Source organism: Crocuta crocuta, unplaced genomic scaffold (assembly GCF_008692635.1).
Source record: "Crocuta crocuta isolate KB4526 unplaced genomic scaffold, BGI_CrCroc_1.0 scaffold118, whole genome shotgun sequence".
Lineage (NCBI taxonomy): Eukaryota > Metazoa > Chordata > Mammalia > Carnivora > Hyaenidae > Crocuta > Crocuta crocuta.
The window spans coordinates 4,340,895-4,361,047 of record NW_027551558.1 but is presented as its reverse complement, the minus strand read 5'-3'; the positions used below and the strand labels follow the sequence as shown (position 1 = coordinate 4,361,047).

Sequence of the window (20,153 nt, the reverse complement as noted above, 5' to 3'; positions counted from 1 at the left end):
CTGAGCTCGCGGAGGGCCGAGCGCGGGGCTCGCAGGCAGCTCGGGGAGCCGACCCCATGGAGCCCGCGGGCACCGGGAGGAGCCTGCGGGCGCCGCCGCCGCCGCTGCTGCTGCTGCTGCTCCTGCAGGTGGCGGGGCCGGCGGGCAGCCTGGCTGGGACCCTGCTGGACGCGTCAAGGGCTATGGGCTCCAGCTCCAGCCCGCCCAGCCCCGCGAGCGTGGTGGCTCCCGGAACGACGCCGTTCGAGGAGAGTCGATTGCCAGTGTTCACCCTGGATTACCCCCACGTGCAGATCCCCTTCGAGATCACCCTGTGGATCCTGCTGGCCTCCCTGGCCAAGATAGGTGAGCGAGCTGGACCCGCGAGCTGGGGTGGGGGCGATCGGAAGGGGCCGCCCGGGTGGGCGTCCCAGTAGGCGAGCTGACCTCTGGGTGCTGGCCACCTCCCTGCGGATCAGGGCAGGGGCGACAAAGCAGCTTCTGTTCCAAAGGGACCCCGGGAGGAACACTTTCATGCTTTGGTTCTTAAGTGGACATTGGCCTTGAAGTAGCCCCAAACTGTTAGTCCATACAAACTCAGAGATTTGCTGCTTGCCTTTTGCCACCGACGCCAAGTGGTACAGCCCCCTGCCGAAGCAGAGACCTGTTTACTGAAGGAGGAGGCGACTTAGCTGAGGTTTATTGGTCTCCCCGACTGGAGGAGAGACGCAGGCTAGCACCGAGACTAAAACAGTTAATGCCCTGGATGCTCTGAGAGAGAAGGGCGCCTTGGCAGTGACACAGACCCTGCCGTGCACCTGACTAATGAGGTGCGTGGAAGAGGACCAGGGACGACTGAGTGCCTGCAGCTGCGACAGAAACACCCTGTCTCCTCCCCTCCTTTGGGCTGGGGCTGTCACTCTCCAGGAAGCGTTTTCTTAGGTGACTGAGGCCAGCGAAGCAAGATGCATATTCAAAACTAAACCCACTTTGTAAACTGTCTCTTTACCTCTTATTTGGAAGCAGAAGTGCAGAGTGTCTCTTCTCATCTGTATCCCTCCCCCCATAAACTTTTGTTGTGCTCATGGTGCTTTATGTTATTTTTACCTTATATTTTTAATACTTTTCAATTTTAAAACACGTCGGCTACTGTTGTAATGATTCAAAAAGTTATTAGGTCAAAAGACACGTATGCATTATTGCATGCGTCTTCTGCATTTGTTCTCTGAAAGATCCTGTGCTGTGCAGTAAGACGGGTCTCCCTAAAGGAGAAGACACCTTGCCTGTCATCCTCAAGCTCATTGATTGGTGGGAGAGATACCATACACACCTGTGACCATAATATAAGAACGTGCTAAGAAGTGTGACAAATTCAGAAAAGATAATATGGCAGTGCAGGGAGGCAGAAGCCACTTTATGATGCAAAGGAAGCATTTAAATTGGGTTTTCGGGGATGACCAGGGTCAGTTGGAGATAAAAGGGAACAACATTCCAGAGAGGAACGAACAAAAGGCTTAAATTGGGAGGAAAGCACAGAGCAGGCAGAAGAGATGGTCTGCAGGAGGGTGGGAGTTGTGGTAGGTAAGCCTGATGTCAGATAAAATGAATCCGATTCTGTTAACGATGGCCAAAGGAGGCGCATGCTGTTTAGTGACTTGGCAGGCTGCAGCAGCCTGGCTTTGACATGGTGGTACTAGTTCAATGTTTCAATTCCACCTGAGAAATGGAAGCAGGGAAAATGGATTTCCCCATCTATCAGGTAGGTGTGCACATTGACAGAAACTCTTTGCCTGTAATAATGAACTCAGGTGCTATCTCCTCACGTGGTCCTTAAAACAACCCCGCCACGTGGAAAAGGCAGATATTAATACCCCTCCCGCCCCCATAGAGGTAGACGCCGAAACTCTAGAGAGCTTACGAGGGTTCCAGACATACAAAGTGGGGAGCCAAATGCAGGCTGTGTTCACCCTCCCAGCCTCCATCGCTGGAGAGGTGCTTTTGTGCCGTTTCCATTACTGCTTCTTGGTTGCCATTTCTATTCAATTACAAGTCTTTGTTTTGTTCTTCACTCCTGATTATTTTAATCTGATTAATTACACTAATAACAGCTGCTGGTAGGCACTTAAGTTCATTACCTCTAATTTTCATAACCATCCCGGGTAGGTCTGATTACCCCATTTCCTATGGGAAGAAACAGCAGTGGAGAGGTTACCTTGCGGGTGGGTGGGGAGCCAGAATTCCACCCAGGTCTGTCTGATGTCTCACTTTGTGTCTATCCTGGAGGCATGTTTTGTTATGAGGATCAAGTGGGTCTACCTATGTATAACATCCTTAGAAAATGCTGGGCGTGTGGTGAGCGCTGAATCTTGTCACTGGTCGGCTTGGAAGAGGAGTGAATGGAAGCGTCGTGTGGTGCTCTGGCACTGTGTTTCCTTTTCCACTGTGCTGGGTCACCTCCCGCCTTTCTCTGCTTCTCTTTTAGGCTCAGCCTTTTCCAAGGGTTCCTATTCATGTGTGGGTTGCTCTTTCATACTTGTTTTTTTTTTTCCTATCATGATCTGTTCATCTCGTTTGACTTTATCCCATTAATTGTGTGGTATTATTAAAATGCTTGTGTTCAAGGTGTTCACAGGTGTATTGATCTGTCCATTGGCAGTATTTACTGATCTGTTCATTTGTAGTTATTTATTTTTTTATCCAGATGTATTTACATTCCCCGGCACTTGCTGTTCTCCTGATCTTTCTGCCCTCCCACCCCCCGCAAATTCTCAACTTCACTGGCTACTAAGTCCTCTTTCTTTCCTGCATCTGGGGTGGCACAGAAATGGGAACACAGACAGATTTTCATGTCTCCCGATCAGAAGAGCCTGAACAGAGAGAGACCTGAGTGGAGACTGCCATGGGTGGGGTCAAGGGCATATATAGTTCCCAGAGCAGAGAGTATAGTATTAGAGTCCCCACAACCAGTTCTNCCTGCTCTTTCTGTTGGCTTTGAGGAAGACTGTCCTTGTATTGTGGGATGCCTTTACAGCCCATTAAACAGTATCTAGTCATTCAAATTCTATTTTAACTTTTTTACTGGAAAAACTATTATTTTGGGAGACATATGTGATTTAATTTGCTCATATTTTGGGCAGGATGATGAATTGAGCTGTGCAGGGGGACTTGAGAGATTACAGATGTGTTAACTCCTGCAAAATGCCATGGTTTCTATTTGGGGGACTTTTATGCCATGTACCAGGTGTACCTGAACTTACCTAACACAGAGAACATGGAGAAACATTGCTGGTGATTAATCTAAACAAAGGTAACAGGTTGCCCCAAATGCAGGCTCCTAATAACATTTGTAGGTTTAAATCATGCCTGATGGTGAATTCAGAATTGTTTGCTAGATTGCAGTCCAGTATAGCTTTGGAAATATCGCAGTCTGAAGTGAGCAGGTGCATTTGTGGCAGATTGTTAAATGATTCAACTTTTCATTGTTTTACCTGATTATTAGGGCTACTCAATTTCTGAATTATTTGGTTAAAAAGAAAATTCTGTAGTCGTGTTGATGACGATGTGAATGTGTATGTAAAGTATGTTAAATAAATAAAAGAACATACCAAATTTAGTATACCGTTGAAGAGGTGTTAAATTTTGCAATTTAAAACATTTTCACTTAGATCCTGTAACACATGTAAACTCGTATTCTTTAATTTTGAAGATTTATATTTTGAATAATGGTTGATTTTTTAAACTGCTATAAATGCTCACCTTGCTTGGTAAATCCTGTACCCAGCAATGGAGTTCTATAGCTTAGAATTATAGGTAGCCAGAGAATTAAGAAGAGGGAAAACTTCCAGGAGTGTTCTAAGATTCTCTCCTCTGATTTCCTTGCCCATGAAGTTGATCACTGGATTTGTCCTAAACCGGGTGAACTTGGGCATGCGTTCTGCCATTCTTCAGAGTTCAGGGACAGAGCTCTGGGTTCCTGCTGTTTAAAGCAACAGAACTCTCTTCTCTTGTCCCCCCATTTAGCTTGTAGTCTTGTTGAGCTGGCCTGTTTGCCTCTTGCAGGTGTCGGCATGCATCCTGCCCTTTTCATCTCCTCTGCCCTGAAACTTGGAGTTAGGATGCAGAATTTTTCCACTTCCCTCCACCCTGTTGTCTTGAAATGAAATAACTTGTAGTATTGTTTTAAGGAAAAGACAAAGCAGTTTGGTCCCTGAAGGTTTCTCCTCTTGGATCCAGTCTGTCCTGATTTGAAATATGAAACCAGATAGTTTTCTTCAGTTGTTATCTATCTGTACTACCTGAGATCTTGATCTCTTAGAAAAACCTATTGTTGCCCTTGATCTGTTTCCCTTTGTTTTATTTGTTTTTCCTGAAGTGTATACACCAGCTGGTTGGTCAGTGGATGAAACTCATGGTTTTTCCTTGTTTCTGAACCACGTCTTACCTTGAACAAACTTGCGAAGCTCAGTCTTCCTGATGGCATGCATTTTTTACTAATAAAGCTAAAAGAAGAATTTTGATTCCTTTTTGTCTCAAAGCTTCCATCTCTCCTCTTTGGGTTAACCATATGTTTCCTGAGTTCTGTGTGAAAGATGACTGCAGGAGCTCATATTGTTTCTAAGGATCATTTCAGGTGCCACCTAGAATTTTATCACTGTACTCTAACACAGAGATATTTTCATATCTTTTAAAAGAATAACAGGTAATTTTTCTTTCTTTCTTTACCTAGATCAAAAGTCTCAGAAATTTGTCTACTGTATTCTTTTTCAAAGAATTAGATTTTGTTTGGTTTCCAATTTATCAATTTCTTCTCGTTATTAATTAGTTCCTCCTACTTTATTTAGCATGTATTTTGGTTTTTTTTATCCTGATTTAAAAGTTTAGCACATTAACTATTGAATTTATTTGTTTTCTAATATGTTGACTCCCACCTTCCAAGGGTAATTAATCCCTGAAAAAAAACTTATAGTTGAAAACATAATTAATATTACTTTCAGTAATTTTAATGACAACTTTTTAATGAACTCCTATGTTCTGAAATAGGCATGCCCTCATACTAAAATGACATCAGTCTTACTAAAATGCATGAAACCATTTTCAATAGTTTAGTTATTACAACTCCTAAGAAGCATTTCTCTTCATCAATTCTTCCAAAATTTGGCTATTCACTTGTTTTCATTAAATTCAGAGCTGTGATAAACTGGCAGTCCTGACACTCAAGAAGACTACCTTACAGGGGCGCCTGGGTGGCTCAGTTGGTTAGGCATCCCACTTCAGCTCAGATCATGGTCTCGTAGTCTGTGAGTTTGAGCCCTGTGTTGGGTTCTGTGCTGACAGCTCAGAGCCTGGAGCCTGCTTCAGATTCTGTCTGTCTCTCTCTCTCTCTCCTTCTCCTGCACATGCTCTGTCTCTCTCTGTCTCTCAATAATAAATAAATGTTAAAAAAATGTTTTAAAAGACTGTGTTACAAAGCAAAGTTGTGATAACTCTAAGTTTATGTAAATTCATCTTTACAGCAAATTATAATAACAATGAAGACAAAGGCAAAGACTAAAGAATTGAAGGAGGTGATACAAATGAAATTGCACTTTCCTAATCAATTGCATGAAATCATTACTGCTATTAACTGACAACCCATCTGTATTATGAGATGAGAACTTAACATATCAGTAATAAAGCTGGAAAGATGACTGAAGTATCTCATCAAGGGCACTCAGCCACAGATTTAAAATCTATAATATCCAATTTAGTCTTTATGAAGTCAAAGAAATGCCTCATGAGCTCAAGTAGGAATATTAAAAGAAACTCTTCTTAAAGATGGTTTCTTATGATCCAAGAGGGTAAATCTTAGAGGAATGGCAATGTATGTATTTTTCTGACATTTATTTATTTTTGAGAGACAGAGCATGAGCAGGGGAGGGACAGAGAGAGTGAGAGAGAGAGAGAGAGAGAGAGAGAGAATGTGAAGCAGGCTCTAGGCTCTGAGCCCTCAGCTCAGAGCCCGACGAGGGGCTTGAACTACAAACCACGAGATCATGACCTGAGCCGAAGTCAGACACTTAATGGGCTAGGCCACCCGGCTGCCCCAGCACCTGTATTTAAGGCTAAAAATATATTGTTCTGTCCTACTTTAGTTGCATTGTATAGTTTTGATATGTAGAGTTTTCACTATTGTTTCGTTCTCAGTACTTTTAAATTACCTTGTGATTTTTTTAATTCTAGCCCAATAATTATTTAGAATTATAATTTTTAGTTAGTAAACACATTGAACTTTGTGGTTGTTTTTTATTTATTCATATTTTAATTTTGGTTAGATAGGCCTGATAATTGACTTTTGATATTGATTTAGATGTCCTCTGTGGTTTAATATGTGGTCCTTCTTAAACTGTATTTTCCATGCCTTCTTGAAAAAGATTATAGGGGTGCCTAAGTGGCTGAGTCAGTTGAGTGTCCAACTGTTGATTTCAGCTCAGGTCATGATCCCAGGGTAGTGGATTGAGACTTGTGCTGGCCTGCACACTAAGCATGGAGCCTGCTTAAAATTCTCTCTCTCTACCCCCCCACCCCCACATTCCCCTGCTCACTCTCTAATATAAAAAAGAAAGAGAAAAAGATGATATATTCTCTATTTATTGGGTGTAGGATTTTATACAGGCACATGTGCACATATGAAGATACACACTGACACAGAGATTAGATTAAATTTATAATTACAGTTTTTAGCTTTTAATAGAATTGCCAAGTTTTTTGGCTCTTTTATCTATTAGGTTATGGGGTACATTGAAATCAGTCTCTAAGACTGTGATGCCAATTACTGTTTGTAATTTTGTCAATTTTTGCTTTATATATTTTGATGCCAAGTTATCAGGTTCATATTATATCTTCTGAGTTATTTAATGATTAAATCATGAGCTTCTTTATTTTCAATAATATTCTTGTGACTCATAGTCTGTTTTTTCTCTTATTACTATTGCTATTGAAAATAAAACTAGATTTTACGCATGTATTTTTTTCTGGATCACATCTATATTTGCCAGACATCTCTTTTCCCATAACATTGCAATCAAATCAACTAGATAATTTTTCTTCAGATATATTTTATTAAACTACATATACATTGTGGTACATGTTCCCCTATGAGTCAGCACTCCTGTATCCTTTGGATAAATTCCTGGTAGTGCCATTGCTGGGTTGTAGGGTAGTTCTATTTTTAATTTTTTGAGGAACCTCCACGGTTTTCCAGAGCACCAGTTTGCATTACCACCGACAATGAAGAGTGTGTACACTGTATGTTAGCCAACTTGATAATAAATTGTATTAAAAAATTAAAAAAAAACAAAGTCCATACTTAAAGCTCAAAAAAAAAACCCACCCTACATATAACTGGATTTTTTGCATTTAATTTAAATTTTAAAAATATTTGTAATTTTAAAAAGTACAGTTACATTTATTGTAAGTTAAGATATATGTGAGCTTATTTAGTTCTTTGTTTATTGTGCTTTTACTTGGTGTCTTTAATTTTCTTTTCATTTTTTGGCTCAGTCAATTTTTCTCATTTATTTTTAATATATTATTATATATTCTGTTTCTATTCCTTTTGTGCTGACTCTTCAATTTTAATTTGATTACCTGATATAATAGGAACAATGGCAGACTGTTTTGGCTCATATACCAGTTACATATTCCTATATATTTTGTAGTTGTATGATATTGGGTACATAACTTAAAACTCTTTGGGTTCAGTTGCCTTATTGGTTAAATGGGTATAATACAAGTACCAATACCATGAGCTGTTAGAAAAATTAACTTAGTTAATATATGTAAAATCTTAAAACAACTTTTGGAACATGGCAAACATAGTATTTACTATTTTGTTATTGTTTTATTCTCTTCCTGAATAATACTTAATATGTATAATTTTTAACTGCTATCTGCCTTTTTCAGAATTGTAGTTTTTTGTTTTATAATTCAGACCTGGTTTATATTTTACTTCTTCCAAATTAGATTTTAGTTTTTAGACCTGGTTTGTATTTAATTTCTTCCAAATTAGTTTTTAATTTTTATAAGCAGTGTTTACATAGAATTGCAAACATGCTTACCAATTTTTTTATTGTTACTTCTTCTGTCTCCCTTTCACATTGTTTTCTTTATACTGAAATATTTTCTTTGATGGATATGTCAGGGAGGGCCTTTGAATGATAAATTCTCTTGATCTTTAACAATGTCTTTATTTTGATTATTCTTTTAAATGATTATATAACAGAGTATAGGAGTTGGAATTGTTATCACTTATCAGTTGGAAGATATTTCATTATTTTCTGTCCACTTTTGTTGCTAAAGAGATTTATATTGTTACTCTCATTGCCCTTTGGATTAACCTGAGGTTTCTGTCTGCATGTACTTAAGATTTTTCATTTGGTCATTTCTGATATTTTCTTGCTGCTTCAGTGTGTCTAGGTATTGACTTATTTTATTTTTCTTGCTTGGATTTGGGCTTCCATATTTCTTAATGCTGTTTGATGTTTTTTATCTCTTTTCTGTTTCTTGGTGATTTTATCAGATCTTTTTTCCAGTACCACATGACTCTCACAGATTAACCTATGCTTAACTTACTCATTGGATTTTTCATTTTAATTATACTTTCATTTATGCCATTTTGGATCTTTTTCCAGTCTATCTGCATTTTGTTCATATTGTTCTACTATTTAATTAATTTATACTCCTCCTTTGATACTTTTATTTAAACTATATTCATTTTATAGTTGTTTTTGTTTTAGATTTTTCTCTTGGGGCACCTGGGCACCTCAGTCGGTTAAGTATCCAACTTCAGCTCAGGTCATGATCTCATGGTTTGTGGGTTCAAGCTCTGCATCAGGCTCTGTGGGGACAGCTCACAGCCTGGAGTCTGCTTTGGATTCTGTGTCTCCTTCTCTCTCTGCCCCTCCCCTGCTCTTGCTCTTTCTCTCTCTCTAAAAATTAAAATTAACATAAAAAAACTTAAAAAAATAGATTTTTCTGTTATTTTTAGTTGTTATTACTAATTATGTTGATCACATTTACTGGTTTTCCCTTTTGGATATTTATTTCCTTACATAGATTATATTTTTTATTGTGAGCTTAGCTTCAGCAGGGGATGTTTACTTAGAAGTGGTTTGTTTCCCTTAAGTTATGAATGGTTCTAACAAAAATGGTTTTGAGTTTTCATGCTGGGACCCAGAGTTTCAGTGATTGGTTTTTAATACTAGCTTGGTTTTCCTATATGAGTCAAGTGAACTTTAAACCTGTATGTAGGGTCAACATGGAATTTTATACTTCACAGGTGAATTTTATCCTCTACCCAAGGCCGTAAAGAGTTGATGTATTTGATTCCGGTTTTCCTTGGCTATAGACGCCTTTTTGTATGTGTTTATTTGGCACAAGGTAACTCTTTGAGACTCAGGAATTTATGCACGAATCCTTCCCTTACTGGTTTGACTTCAAATTTCTTGGCTTCATGCATGTAGGTGTTCAAATGCACACAGTGCAGGTAACTTGTGTGGAATTGCCTGATTCACTGTGGCTTCAAATCCTCCTGACATCTCTCTCTTTGACTTCTCTCCTTATTTCTGGCCTCCCAGACATTTTCCTTTATTTTGAATGTGGCTAGATATTAATTTTCTGTGTTTGAAGCAAGAGGTGGCTTTATCTGTGTTCACATTGTTGGGTGGCTCAGTGCTTTTACAAGAAACACATGCTATGTAATGTTTAAAGTCCATGGATATGTTCTGCCCATGGAATATTGTGATGGACTCTCTTCAATGTTAGGTGAATATAATATGTACTTTCCTAGTTTTTCTATTTGCAGGATGGGAAGACGTGACTATGCTGCTTTTATCTTATATATTTTCATAGTTGGGTAGAAGAGAAATAGTTGAGCAATTGAAAAAGTGTTGGACTTAAGTTTCGGAAAAGATGTCCACAGATTAGAAGCAGGAAGACCCTGTTGCAGTTTGAGTTCTGCCATGAACTTTGTTGTCTGACCCTGCCAAGTCTTCAGCTACTTGGTTCTCACATTTAATTAGTAGAAGGAGGGATATGTATCTGCCCCATCTGTTTAACATTTCCACGGGGCTAATCAGAGATACTGGGTAGGGAGGAAGTAATTTATAACAAAGATTTTACTTTTGTAGCAAAAGAAACTTAAGCCAAGAGAAGCATGTGTTTATTATATTAAAGGGATGTGCAAACATGGGCGTATTGTCATTCTAAATGAGGCATGCACAATTATAGGTTACTCTCTTGCAATTACATCTTTTAAATATGATGAATCATAATTGATGTACTTCCTGCAACAATCCTGCACATTGTTCATCACCATTCAAGGGCTTTCTAATCCTGATTTGTAAAATTCATCCCTTGTTTGAAGATGTATGCATCCCTTTCCCTCTTCAATTACTCCAGGGGAGGTGTGGGGATTCCTTTGAAAGCTCTCTGTGTGGTGGTGACATAACCATATCTTTAAAGGTGAGTTTCATGTTAATACTTAGTGTTGGCATCCAAAGGCTCACATGTGAAAGACAGAAAAGTCAAAGTCACTATTGTCTTTAGAAACTTCAGCTGTAGCTAAAACAGGTTACCCATACCCACCCTGCCTGTGAAAGTGCTCTAAAGAAGTTTAAAAGTTCTGTTGTCCGTACACAGCTTCTCATGGAGTCACAAGGCGGTGGGACAATTCTTTGGCCACGTTCCTGGGACTCTGCCACGGGCAATTCTGCTACTCCCTATTACTAAGCTTCTTTCCTGGGGATCCATGGGCTGGGAAACCTGATCAGTGTAATGCAGCCGAGCATAGTCTTTTATTGTGTGGCCTTGGAGAGTGGAGATGGGTGGGCCTATGTAATCCCTCTATCACAGTTTTCCTTAATAAAATAATAATAGCCAACCAGGATGAAGCATTATTCCATGCTAGGTATTTGGGCCAAGTGTTTTATACCCATTATCTTACTTAATCTTCACAGCAACTCTGGTTGGTAAGGCACCATTATTATCCCCAGTTTTAAAAAATAGATGAGGAAACAGGTTTAGAGAGCTTAGGTAACCTGTCCAGGGTATCACAACTCTGAAGTGGTAGAGGTGGGGTCCATGGCCAGCGTACCTCATTGCTCTCTGTGTTTTGCCCTGGAGAAGAATATTAAGTTCTAGGCATCTGTCTGTGGTCTCCACAACACCTTGATGTGCCTTATCTCATGCACTATCAACCTTAATCGTGGGGGTCTCAGATTTTCACTATAAAATCACATCATGATGATTGCATCCTGCCTACTTCACCGGACCTTTGTGTGGACCAGCTGAACTAATACACGAAAGCACATTTTACTCTACAGTTGACAATGGTCAGACCTCACCACAACTCTGTAAACCAGTAGGACAGAAGGAGCTCCGGGAGGCAATGTGGCACTTAGGCAACTCCTAAGTGATATCAGAACTAGAACTTGAGTCTGGAATTTCTGCATCTTGGTCTAGCTTTTTCTCCCATGCACAACTTAGGGAATATAGAACTCTAATGCTTTTGATGTACATATTTAACATGTTATAAGATTCATAGGTTATAGGTTCAACCCATAGCTTGGGCTGCCCATTTTAATAATGGGCAAAAGTTCAACTTCAACAGGTTTACAGGGTACAAGGTATTAAGTCTGTTTAATGAATGCATGTGCATACACAGGTGTTGAATTGCATGCACACACATGCACATGCAGACACGTATGCACATGTGAATGACATTCATTTGGATGTAAGCTCAGTGCAAGAAGGGACTTTGTCTCTTTGATGTGCTGACTAGAACAGTGCTTCTTATGTAGTTACTCAGTACATAAGTGCTGAGAAAATTAATAAGTAAATAGTATTTAGAGACACTTTTTGTTTCACCCCAGCTTAATCATGTGGTAATTAAGGTAACCGTGATATCCATGGTTTGTCCATGATTTCCATGATTTGTGTTCATTATCCGAGAACATGTATTAATAGTCTGCTCTTTACTCTCAAATATACTAGTTCACATGATCATCTCTTTAGTCCCTCCACTTACAATGCACATACTGTTATTGCACACACTTTGAGTGGTAACTTCTGCCCTGTTGTCCAAAATCTGACCTCTCCCACTTACTAGCTGTTGATTTTGGGTGAGTTAATCCTCTCTAACCTCAGTTGTTTTGTCTGTAAAATAGGAGAATGAGAGTAGCTTCCTTGTTAGGTTGTTGCGAGGGTAGAGTCAATGCACGTAGAAGACTTGCCACCTTCAGACCCTGGAAACGTGGTTAGCCCTTGGATGAGAACAGATGTCTTGCTTCCTCCTCCGAAGCATAATGATATGACGCCACCCAAGTCTGTTCTGTCCAGTTGTTCTGGAGCAAGTTGTTTGATTGTCTGGATGGTCCTGTCTCCTGCTGTTGGTGTTATGTACAGGCTGCTCTCTAAATCCTAATGGTTCTGTGTTCAGTGTTGCATAAATGTAAAAAAAGTCATCTATCTGCTTTTGTAAATTACTTTGCAATAGAAAAGAAAGGCTGTGCACACCCTTTGTTTGGTGTTGGGTTCCTCTGTGAGAGACTGAAGGGGAACAGCCAGGGGTAGCAGGTGGGGGGCATAATAGGTGGGGGGCATAATAGGTGGGGGGGCAGCAGAGAGGGCCTTGCACATAAGGCTTGTGGTCCCCTGAGACCTTCTCTGTAGGAGCAGGCTCTCCCCTAGGCCCTCCTCCTGACACCCTCTGAGCTGCTGGCTCTGCTCAGTGTCCTCAGGGTCCCCAGCAATGTCCGTTCATACACAGGCAAGGGAAATGTGTTGTACTTTTTTTTTTTTTTAACAAACTGTGTTTCTTTAGGAATCAAGGTGGGAAAGAGTTGTAAGACAAAGTGCTGCCCAAAGTAATCGTGAACACATCATTCATGTCAACCTGTCTTCTTGGGAAAATGGCATTATCCTTAGTGCATCCCCTGCGTCCTGTCTGGAAGGACACAGCGATGCTGCCATGGGCTCGAGGAGCCGATGCCTTTAAGAGAACTAGAAAATCTGTGTGTGTGCCTGTGTGAAATAGCTCCTGCCCCAGTCTCTCTGGGTCCTACGGCTTCCCTTTAGCACCTTTATCACCGTCTGGCATATGTTTACTTATTTATTAGTCGCCTGTGTATGCTCACTATCCCTCCCTCCTCAAGTATAGGCTCCAGGGATGGGAGGCCTGGGTCTTTTGGTTTCGTCTACCTCTGCAGAGCTCAGGAGGGTCACAGGTAAAACTAACGGTGTCTGCGTCCTCAGTACTGTTTTCTGTTTTCAACTGCTTCACATTTATAAGCCTATCTTGATTCTCCCGAGAGTCTTCATTTGGTTTTGTTTTACCCCTGACGTGCATCCATGAACTTACATTCTAAGCATGGTTCATGGGCGCTAATGGTTTTGCTAAAGGGGATTTGGTTGATAAGACAGCCGACTTATATATACAGTGACTTTACTCCCTCTGGAGTGATTTTGCTTTTTCTTCTTTTTTCTCTTCACCGGGTCTTGATGTCTCAATTTTGTGTTTTGAGGCCACTGAAACCAAGGGAGTTTATTTCGCTTCCTGAATTTCTGAACAAGCGTGTAGAATGGACAGGCCTCCAGCCTTTCATTTTTCCACTAACTATGTTAGTAGTACTGGTTATTATTTTACTAAACTGTAATAATTATGATGATGGTTGGGCCATAGAATTCTTAAGACCTGTATATCCCAAGAATTGAAGTCCCTTTGGTCTTTGCAATAATAAGCAAATCGAAAGACACGTGGATGTGCGGAGACCACCGAGTTGGTCATCAGAAGCTAGAGAGGAGGCAGAATGAACAAAAATGTGCTGATCTGGTAAGTTGAGAAAATAGCATCATCTTACCAAATAGGGTAGTCTCTTAATTTAGCTTTGGCCACCGGTGTGCACGTCGATCCCCTCTGTGTGTATATAACCAGTGACTGGAGTTAAGTGTTAGCAACCACTTAATTGAAAAATGAAATTAGGTAGCAATTACTGGCAATTGTGGGTTCCTCTACTATACTTTGATCTACTTATTTTAAGCAAGTGGTACATTTGTTTAGAAGGCTGCCTCTCAGAGGAATAAAAACCAAACAGAACATAAAACTCCAGCACAAGGTGGTTGAGTGGGTGGGATAGGCTCCCTGGATAACTGTGCACAGCTTAATGATGGGTGGGCAAACAACAAAACCAAAACTTGGCAGGAATCGTTTACTAACGCATGGGTTGAAAGGATGACAAGTCTTGGGACTTCACATCTAGCTGCGGTAGTAGAAAAAAAAATGGCTTTCAGTCGTTGGCCTGCATGCGCTGGGTCTTGGATCTTGGTGCCCCCTCCTTCCCTTCTCCCTCCCAGCCAGATCTGCAGAGGGTCTATGCAGATACAGTCAGCGAACCTACCCACTCCCTGGATAGTTTCATTCCTTCTACATAATGCCTACACCTTGGTAGAGTTTTTAACCTCAGAAGGATCTCTTTCAATCTAACCTTTCCTTGGCTGAACCCTTTCATAGAAGGGTGTTACTGCAGTGGAAAAAGAAGAAAAAGAAAAAGGCTTGGGCCAGGAATCACAGTGGGGAATAAAATCTCTGTAGAGTTAAAGATATTTAGAGTATGGGGCTGTCGAATCCACTTCACGGCTGTAAAATCTGAATCTGGGGTCCTGACAGATTCAGAACAAGTACTGTGATAACTCTATGCGTCCTTCATGAGAAACAGGAGTCGAGGGCTTTTCTAAATAAGAATTCTTGGTGTGTCCAAGAGCCGCTCTGAGCATTTTAACAGCACGGATCTTGTTTCCCACCTGGCGATACTAGAAATTCCCCTGGTATCTGTGGATTACTTTCCTTGGCATAGGGAGGCACATATTTCACACCCAGATGTAAAATATGCGAAAATTCCTGGGACACTGTCCAGTGTCATTGTTATTTCCTGGTGCAGAGTTGCTGCCTTGGTGGACAGTGAGGACACGCCTGAATCAGTTATAATTTCTAGGCTGTGTGGATGGTGTGGAACGTCTACTCTACCTTGGCTGCACTGTGTATGGAACATTTTGCAAAATTCATAGGACACGGTCTAAGCATGAACTGGACATCTTTGGAATTCATTTCCCTGGCCCATCCCACCTGTAGCTTCAAAAAGGAGATTGTAGGGGCGTCTGGTGGCTCATATAGTTAAGCTTCTGGCTCTTGATTTCAGCTTAAGTCACAGTTTCAGGGTTCATGGGGTCGAGCCCTGTGTTGGGCCCCATGCTATCAGCTTGGGATTATCTCTCTCCATCTCCCTGGCCCTTCCCTGCTCGTGCATTCTTTCTCTCTCTCTCAAAATAAATAAATATGAAAAAAATTAAAAATAAAAAGGAGAATGTGACCCATAATAGAGTAATCTAAGATGGTCTACTTCCACAGGAAATAACCAAGATGGTAAACTATGTAATTGGTTTCGATCCTCTGAAAGCCACTGACTGGTAACCAATCTCACATAAAGTTGAAAACCACAGATAACTTTAAATAAAAAGAAGTATGATTTACAGAAAAGCACAGTGTTTATTTATTTATTTATTCTTTCCTCACTCTCTGAGCATAGTTTCTTATCTTGGAAAGGAAGAATTGATTTGCTTTTGACAAGAAGACTATGCAAAATAATTATGATATGTGTACTTTAGATAGATGCTCATGAGCTAGTCTCTGGCATGACAGTCTCTTTCAAAATTCCTAGAAAAAGAGTGAGCTATTTTGTCATCGAAGCAGCCATCGAGCAGCCAGGACATGCGATTATCACTTCATTAGAATAGATTTTATAGAGATCGTGGAGGACAGTAGATCTGCTATAAAGCACAAGCTGGGGTGCTGTATCTACGGAGTCATTAACTTTGCCCTGTGCTTCATGTGCTCACCACTGTTGCCCAACCTCTTTCACGGCCAGGAGAACTTTCTTTGTGAGTGGCCTGCCCGAAATTGATTTGGGCTGCAAAGCCCGAAGAGACTCTGGACCTTTTCACTTGGCCTCCAGGCCCCTGAGAGTCAAGTTCAGTGCCAGGAACATCTTCCCAGGCCACCCCGTGCCCCCTCGGTGTATTTGCTCCCAGACACTTTCACATGTGGAACCAAAAAATTCTCTGTCATTTGAAGGGAGAGCTTGCTGTTGTTTCCATTTGTGACTTTCCTTGCAACCCAGAGACTTGTAGTCTTTCATTTTTCCCACGTCAGATTTCTGAGAGCAGCACCTCCAGCCACATCTGCCTTCGGCCCCAATAAATGTGTCTTCTGCGTGACATAAAACTCTCAGCCTTGGATGTGGTGATGTTGGTGAAGGAAGGCACACCACACAGCTCCCGGATGACTTTGCCCATGTATCTGCATGTGTTACACACGCTGCCATACACACTCACATGCATGTAACTTTTAAGTCTGTCTTGAGCAATCACGGGTAGCCCATTAAACACTAAATATGAAATTTCTGCTCATGAATGTTTGCATACTCGACTCCGCAAAAATCCTTTTCTGGTCCATTGGCTATAGGCTAGTTCTTTGGGCCCAACTTCTTGTTGAAAGGAAAATCTGAGAATTGATTTTATCTTGCTGGTGGCCCCAGAATGCAAATAATGGGTCTGAGATTGAAGAAAGACCTTAATTCGGGTGATAATGAGGCAAGGACGCAAGTCACATCTTGTGCTCGGCCCTGACTCCTGGGTAGCATTAGGATTCAGCTGTCTTCAGTGGAGAGGAAAGCCCCAGTCTGCAGGGCACACCGGAAGTTCCCTCAGCCCGCAGAAGTGCCCAACTCCACATTTGCCACTTCGGGCCTTGCAGGGAGCTTGCCCATTGACAGCAGCCAGCCTGGGGCCCAGTGAGAATGGGGAGGTACCCCCCTGAGGAGCTGAGCACTGCTCCCTTCCTTAAGAGATGGGAGGCCAGTCCCATAAGCCATGGATCTGAGGGCTGAGTTGTGTTCTCATTGCTGCAGGTCTGATTTGAAGGAGTCTAAAAAGAACAGTGAAGAGAAATAGAATGTAAGGTTTCCCGCCCTAGTCTCCACTGCAGTCTTTTTTTTTTTTAATTTGGAAGAGAGAGCACAAATGGGGGAGGGGGCAAAGGGAGAGAGGGAATCTTAAGCAGGTCCCACGCGCAGCAGAGGTCATGCACGTGGACCCTGGGATCATGACCTGAGCTGAAATCGAGAGTCAGACACTCGACCGACTGAGCCATCCAGGCGCCCCTCCTTTGCAGTTGTAGTAGCCTCTGCAGATTGGCTTTTGGACTTGCAGTCTAGACGGACAGCAGACAGTGTGGCCTAGTAGCGCATATGCATGTTCTGTGGGCTGCGTGGATGGGGAAGCCAGGCGTAGGGCAGGCCCGCAGGCAGACTGGAGAACCAGCACTTGCCCTGACTAGAGGAAGCCTCTGCCCAGTTCCAGCTGATTGCCATCTTGCACAGATTGAGGGCCAGAGGGCCCAGACTGCTGATTTTTCAAGATAAACTACACAGAGGAATTTGTATGTGTAAGCTCTCATTTACCAGTGATTAGCTCAATATACGGAAATATGAGCAAAACAAAATAGGTCTGTAGGTCACGATGGCTGCCAGTTAGTAACCTCTGGTCCAGCCTTTTTCATGTTGCATGAAATTTTGCTTCCTGTCTTCATACCTGCTTGTATTTAAGGGCTGAGTCTATTGATTGGGATTCTTATGCACTCAGGATCAGTTGGAATTTATCAAGTTCATAATAGCCAAAATGAATACCATCCTCAGAATATGCTTGTGTTACCAAAAGATAAATAAGTAAATATGGTGACATCCTCTTCCCATTGATAAAACTGGGGAGGCTGTTCTGGAATCCCTAAGTAAAAGGCATTCCTGTTTTATACCTTGAGTAAGGAGCACAGGCCTGGGAAGCAGTGTTGGGAGGGGGGTTGGGCCACTGGCATGTCCCTCTCAATGCTGCCTCTGACATTTAGTTATGTCACGCGGCAACTTCATTATCTATAAAGGTAAAGTTAGTTCTTTTACCCTTTGCTTCACAGAAAATCCTGATTTTTTGCTTGTTATTTTTGGATAGCCCATGCTTTGCACATTTAATGGTTCTTGGTCATTTCACCATAAACATGATTGCCACAAATATTTTGCTATATATCTAATTGGGTGTAAGGCAGTTTTGCTGCAAAAGAGAAAAATCACAAAAAATAATGGACATTCATCCTTAATAGACATAATGAAACATGAAAAAATTAATAAGGATATTTATAATAAAAGAGCAAGCCATGAACAGTAAAACAGGGACATTTAAAAAGACATAAATGAACATGAAAAAATAATAAAATTCATTGTTAATGTCTTCCTTCATTTTAGAGAAGTGTCAGTTTTCCAAATACTGGGATACACATTTGTAACAGAGCTTTGTGCTACACTGTGAAAGGCTTCTACACTGCTGTTCATCCTTGACATATTAAATTGTCACATGTCCGTTCCAACGTGTTCCGGAGTTCTATGGGAAAGGTATAAAACACACTAATGCTGTAATGCATTTGTAACTGAGTTTTGTTATCATTGTAACTGATACGTTATTTTCTAGTAGAGTGTAGAGTGCAAGACAGCTTTAGACTGTCTTATTTCACACTTCCAGTAAGTTTTGTTACCATCTCTTCTATCAAGTTGATATAGAAGTTACCGCCTACTTTTTGAAGACTACCATGTCTGCTCATCACTGAACATTCTGGGGTATAGCCAATAGTTAGATAACATAAAAATGGGAGCTTTGTCAATGGAGGAATGAAACCAAACTGTCCATCAGTCATTCTGTCTTTTAGAGCAGGATTCCTTCTGGTCAGTTAGTTGTGCGGTGAAACTGCGAGTGGATGTAATGGGGCAGAGATGTACGCACACAGTGAAAATACCGGATGCACGATTTATTTCACCACGTGGAGAGTTGCCTTCAGCTGATCAGCTGGTTGTTTTGGGTTATGTGCATGGGTAGCAGCGGCTATCAGCCGAGATCAGTTTCAGCTACATCTTTTCACACTTGTTTGCTGAGCAGTGTTTATGTAGCTGTTATCAATATTTCATTTTGCTCTGCCATAATTACTCCATAAGAATGAGTAAGAAAGTGAAAAATGAATATGAAGATTTATTTTCTGTTGTGGTAAAATAGATATCACATAAAATTTACCATATTAACCCTTTCAGGTGCGATTCAGTGACATAGGATAATTCACCATGTTGTGCACCCGTCACCACTGGCTATCTCCAGAACTTTCCCGTCTTCCCCAACAGAAACTCTGCCCATTAAACACTAACTCCCCATTCTCCGTCCTCAAAGATCCTGGGAGCCTTTATTCTACTTTCTGTCCCAATGAATTTGACTACCCTAAGGACTTCATGTAAGGGGAATCATACAGTGTGTGTTCTTTTGTGTGTGGTGACAGTGAAGATTTTAAGGAGGGACAGCATGGCTCTTACAACCTTAAGGAAACTGAGTTGAAGGTGGAACTCACCCATCAGTGATGAAAGCATAAACCTTTAGGGTAATCAGATACAAACCAGTTGGCTGGGTGTTCCATTGGTAAATAAAATAACAAAACTAAAGATTAAAGAAAACGATGGAGAAGTTGGGACTAAGAATGTGGGTGAGGACTGTGATAAGAGGCAAGGCCCATGATCTGATCTTTGTTTTCAAGTGCTTGACCCCCAGTGACAGCATGCATACCTGGTTGTCACTACATGCCTGTCCAGAGGCTTGGAGTAAAACCCCTAAAAGAGCACAGCCAGGTCAAAGGGAAGGTTAGCACTTTTCTCTTTATTGCCATTATTTTTCATGTTTATTTATTTCAGAGAGAGAGAGATAGAGAGCAGGCTGGGGAGGGGCAGAGAGAGGGGGACAGGATCTGAAGCAGGCTCTGTGCTGGCTGACAGCAGCGAGCTTCATGTGGGGCTGGAACTCATGAACTGAATTGTGAGATCAAGACCTGAGCTGCAGTTGGATGCTCACCACCCAAGCGCCCCTCTTTATTGCCATTTTTGTCCACCTGCTACAAACTATGGGATAATGAGAGGGCAAAAGAGAGTAAAACTCGCTACCGCCCTGGGATCCTGCTCTAGTGGGTGAAACAGACCCTCATGTGGGTCTGTGAACTGTAGTGTAGTAAT

The 20,153-nt window shown here is 41.4% G+C and overlaps 1 protein-coding gene across 1 annotated transcript in view; it reads left to right on the top strand.

The window, feature by feature from the left end:
- Positions 1-56: 56 nt before the first annotated feature.
- SLC9A2 (solute carrier family 9 member A2) overlaps positions 57-20,153 on the top strand; it is a 93,905-nt gene continuing 73,808 nt past the window's right edge. The window contains exon 1 of the mRNA XM_077749232.1: positions 57-345. Coding sequence (XP_077605358.1) covers positions 57-345 — 289 coding nt within the window. The remainder of the gene's footprint in view (positions 346-20,153) is intronic.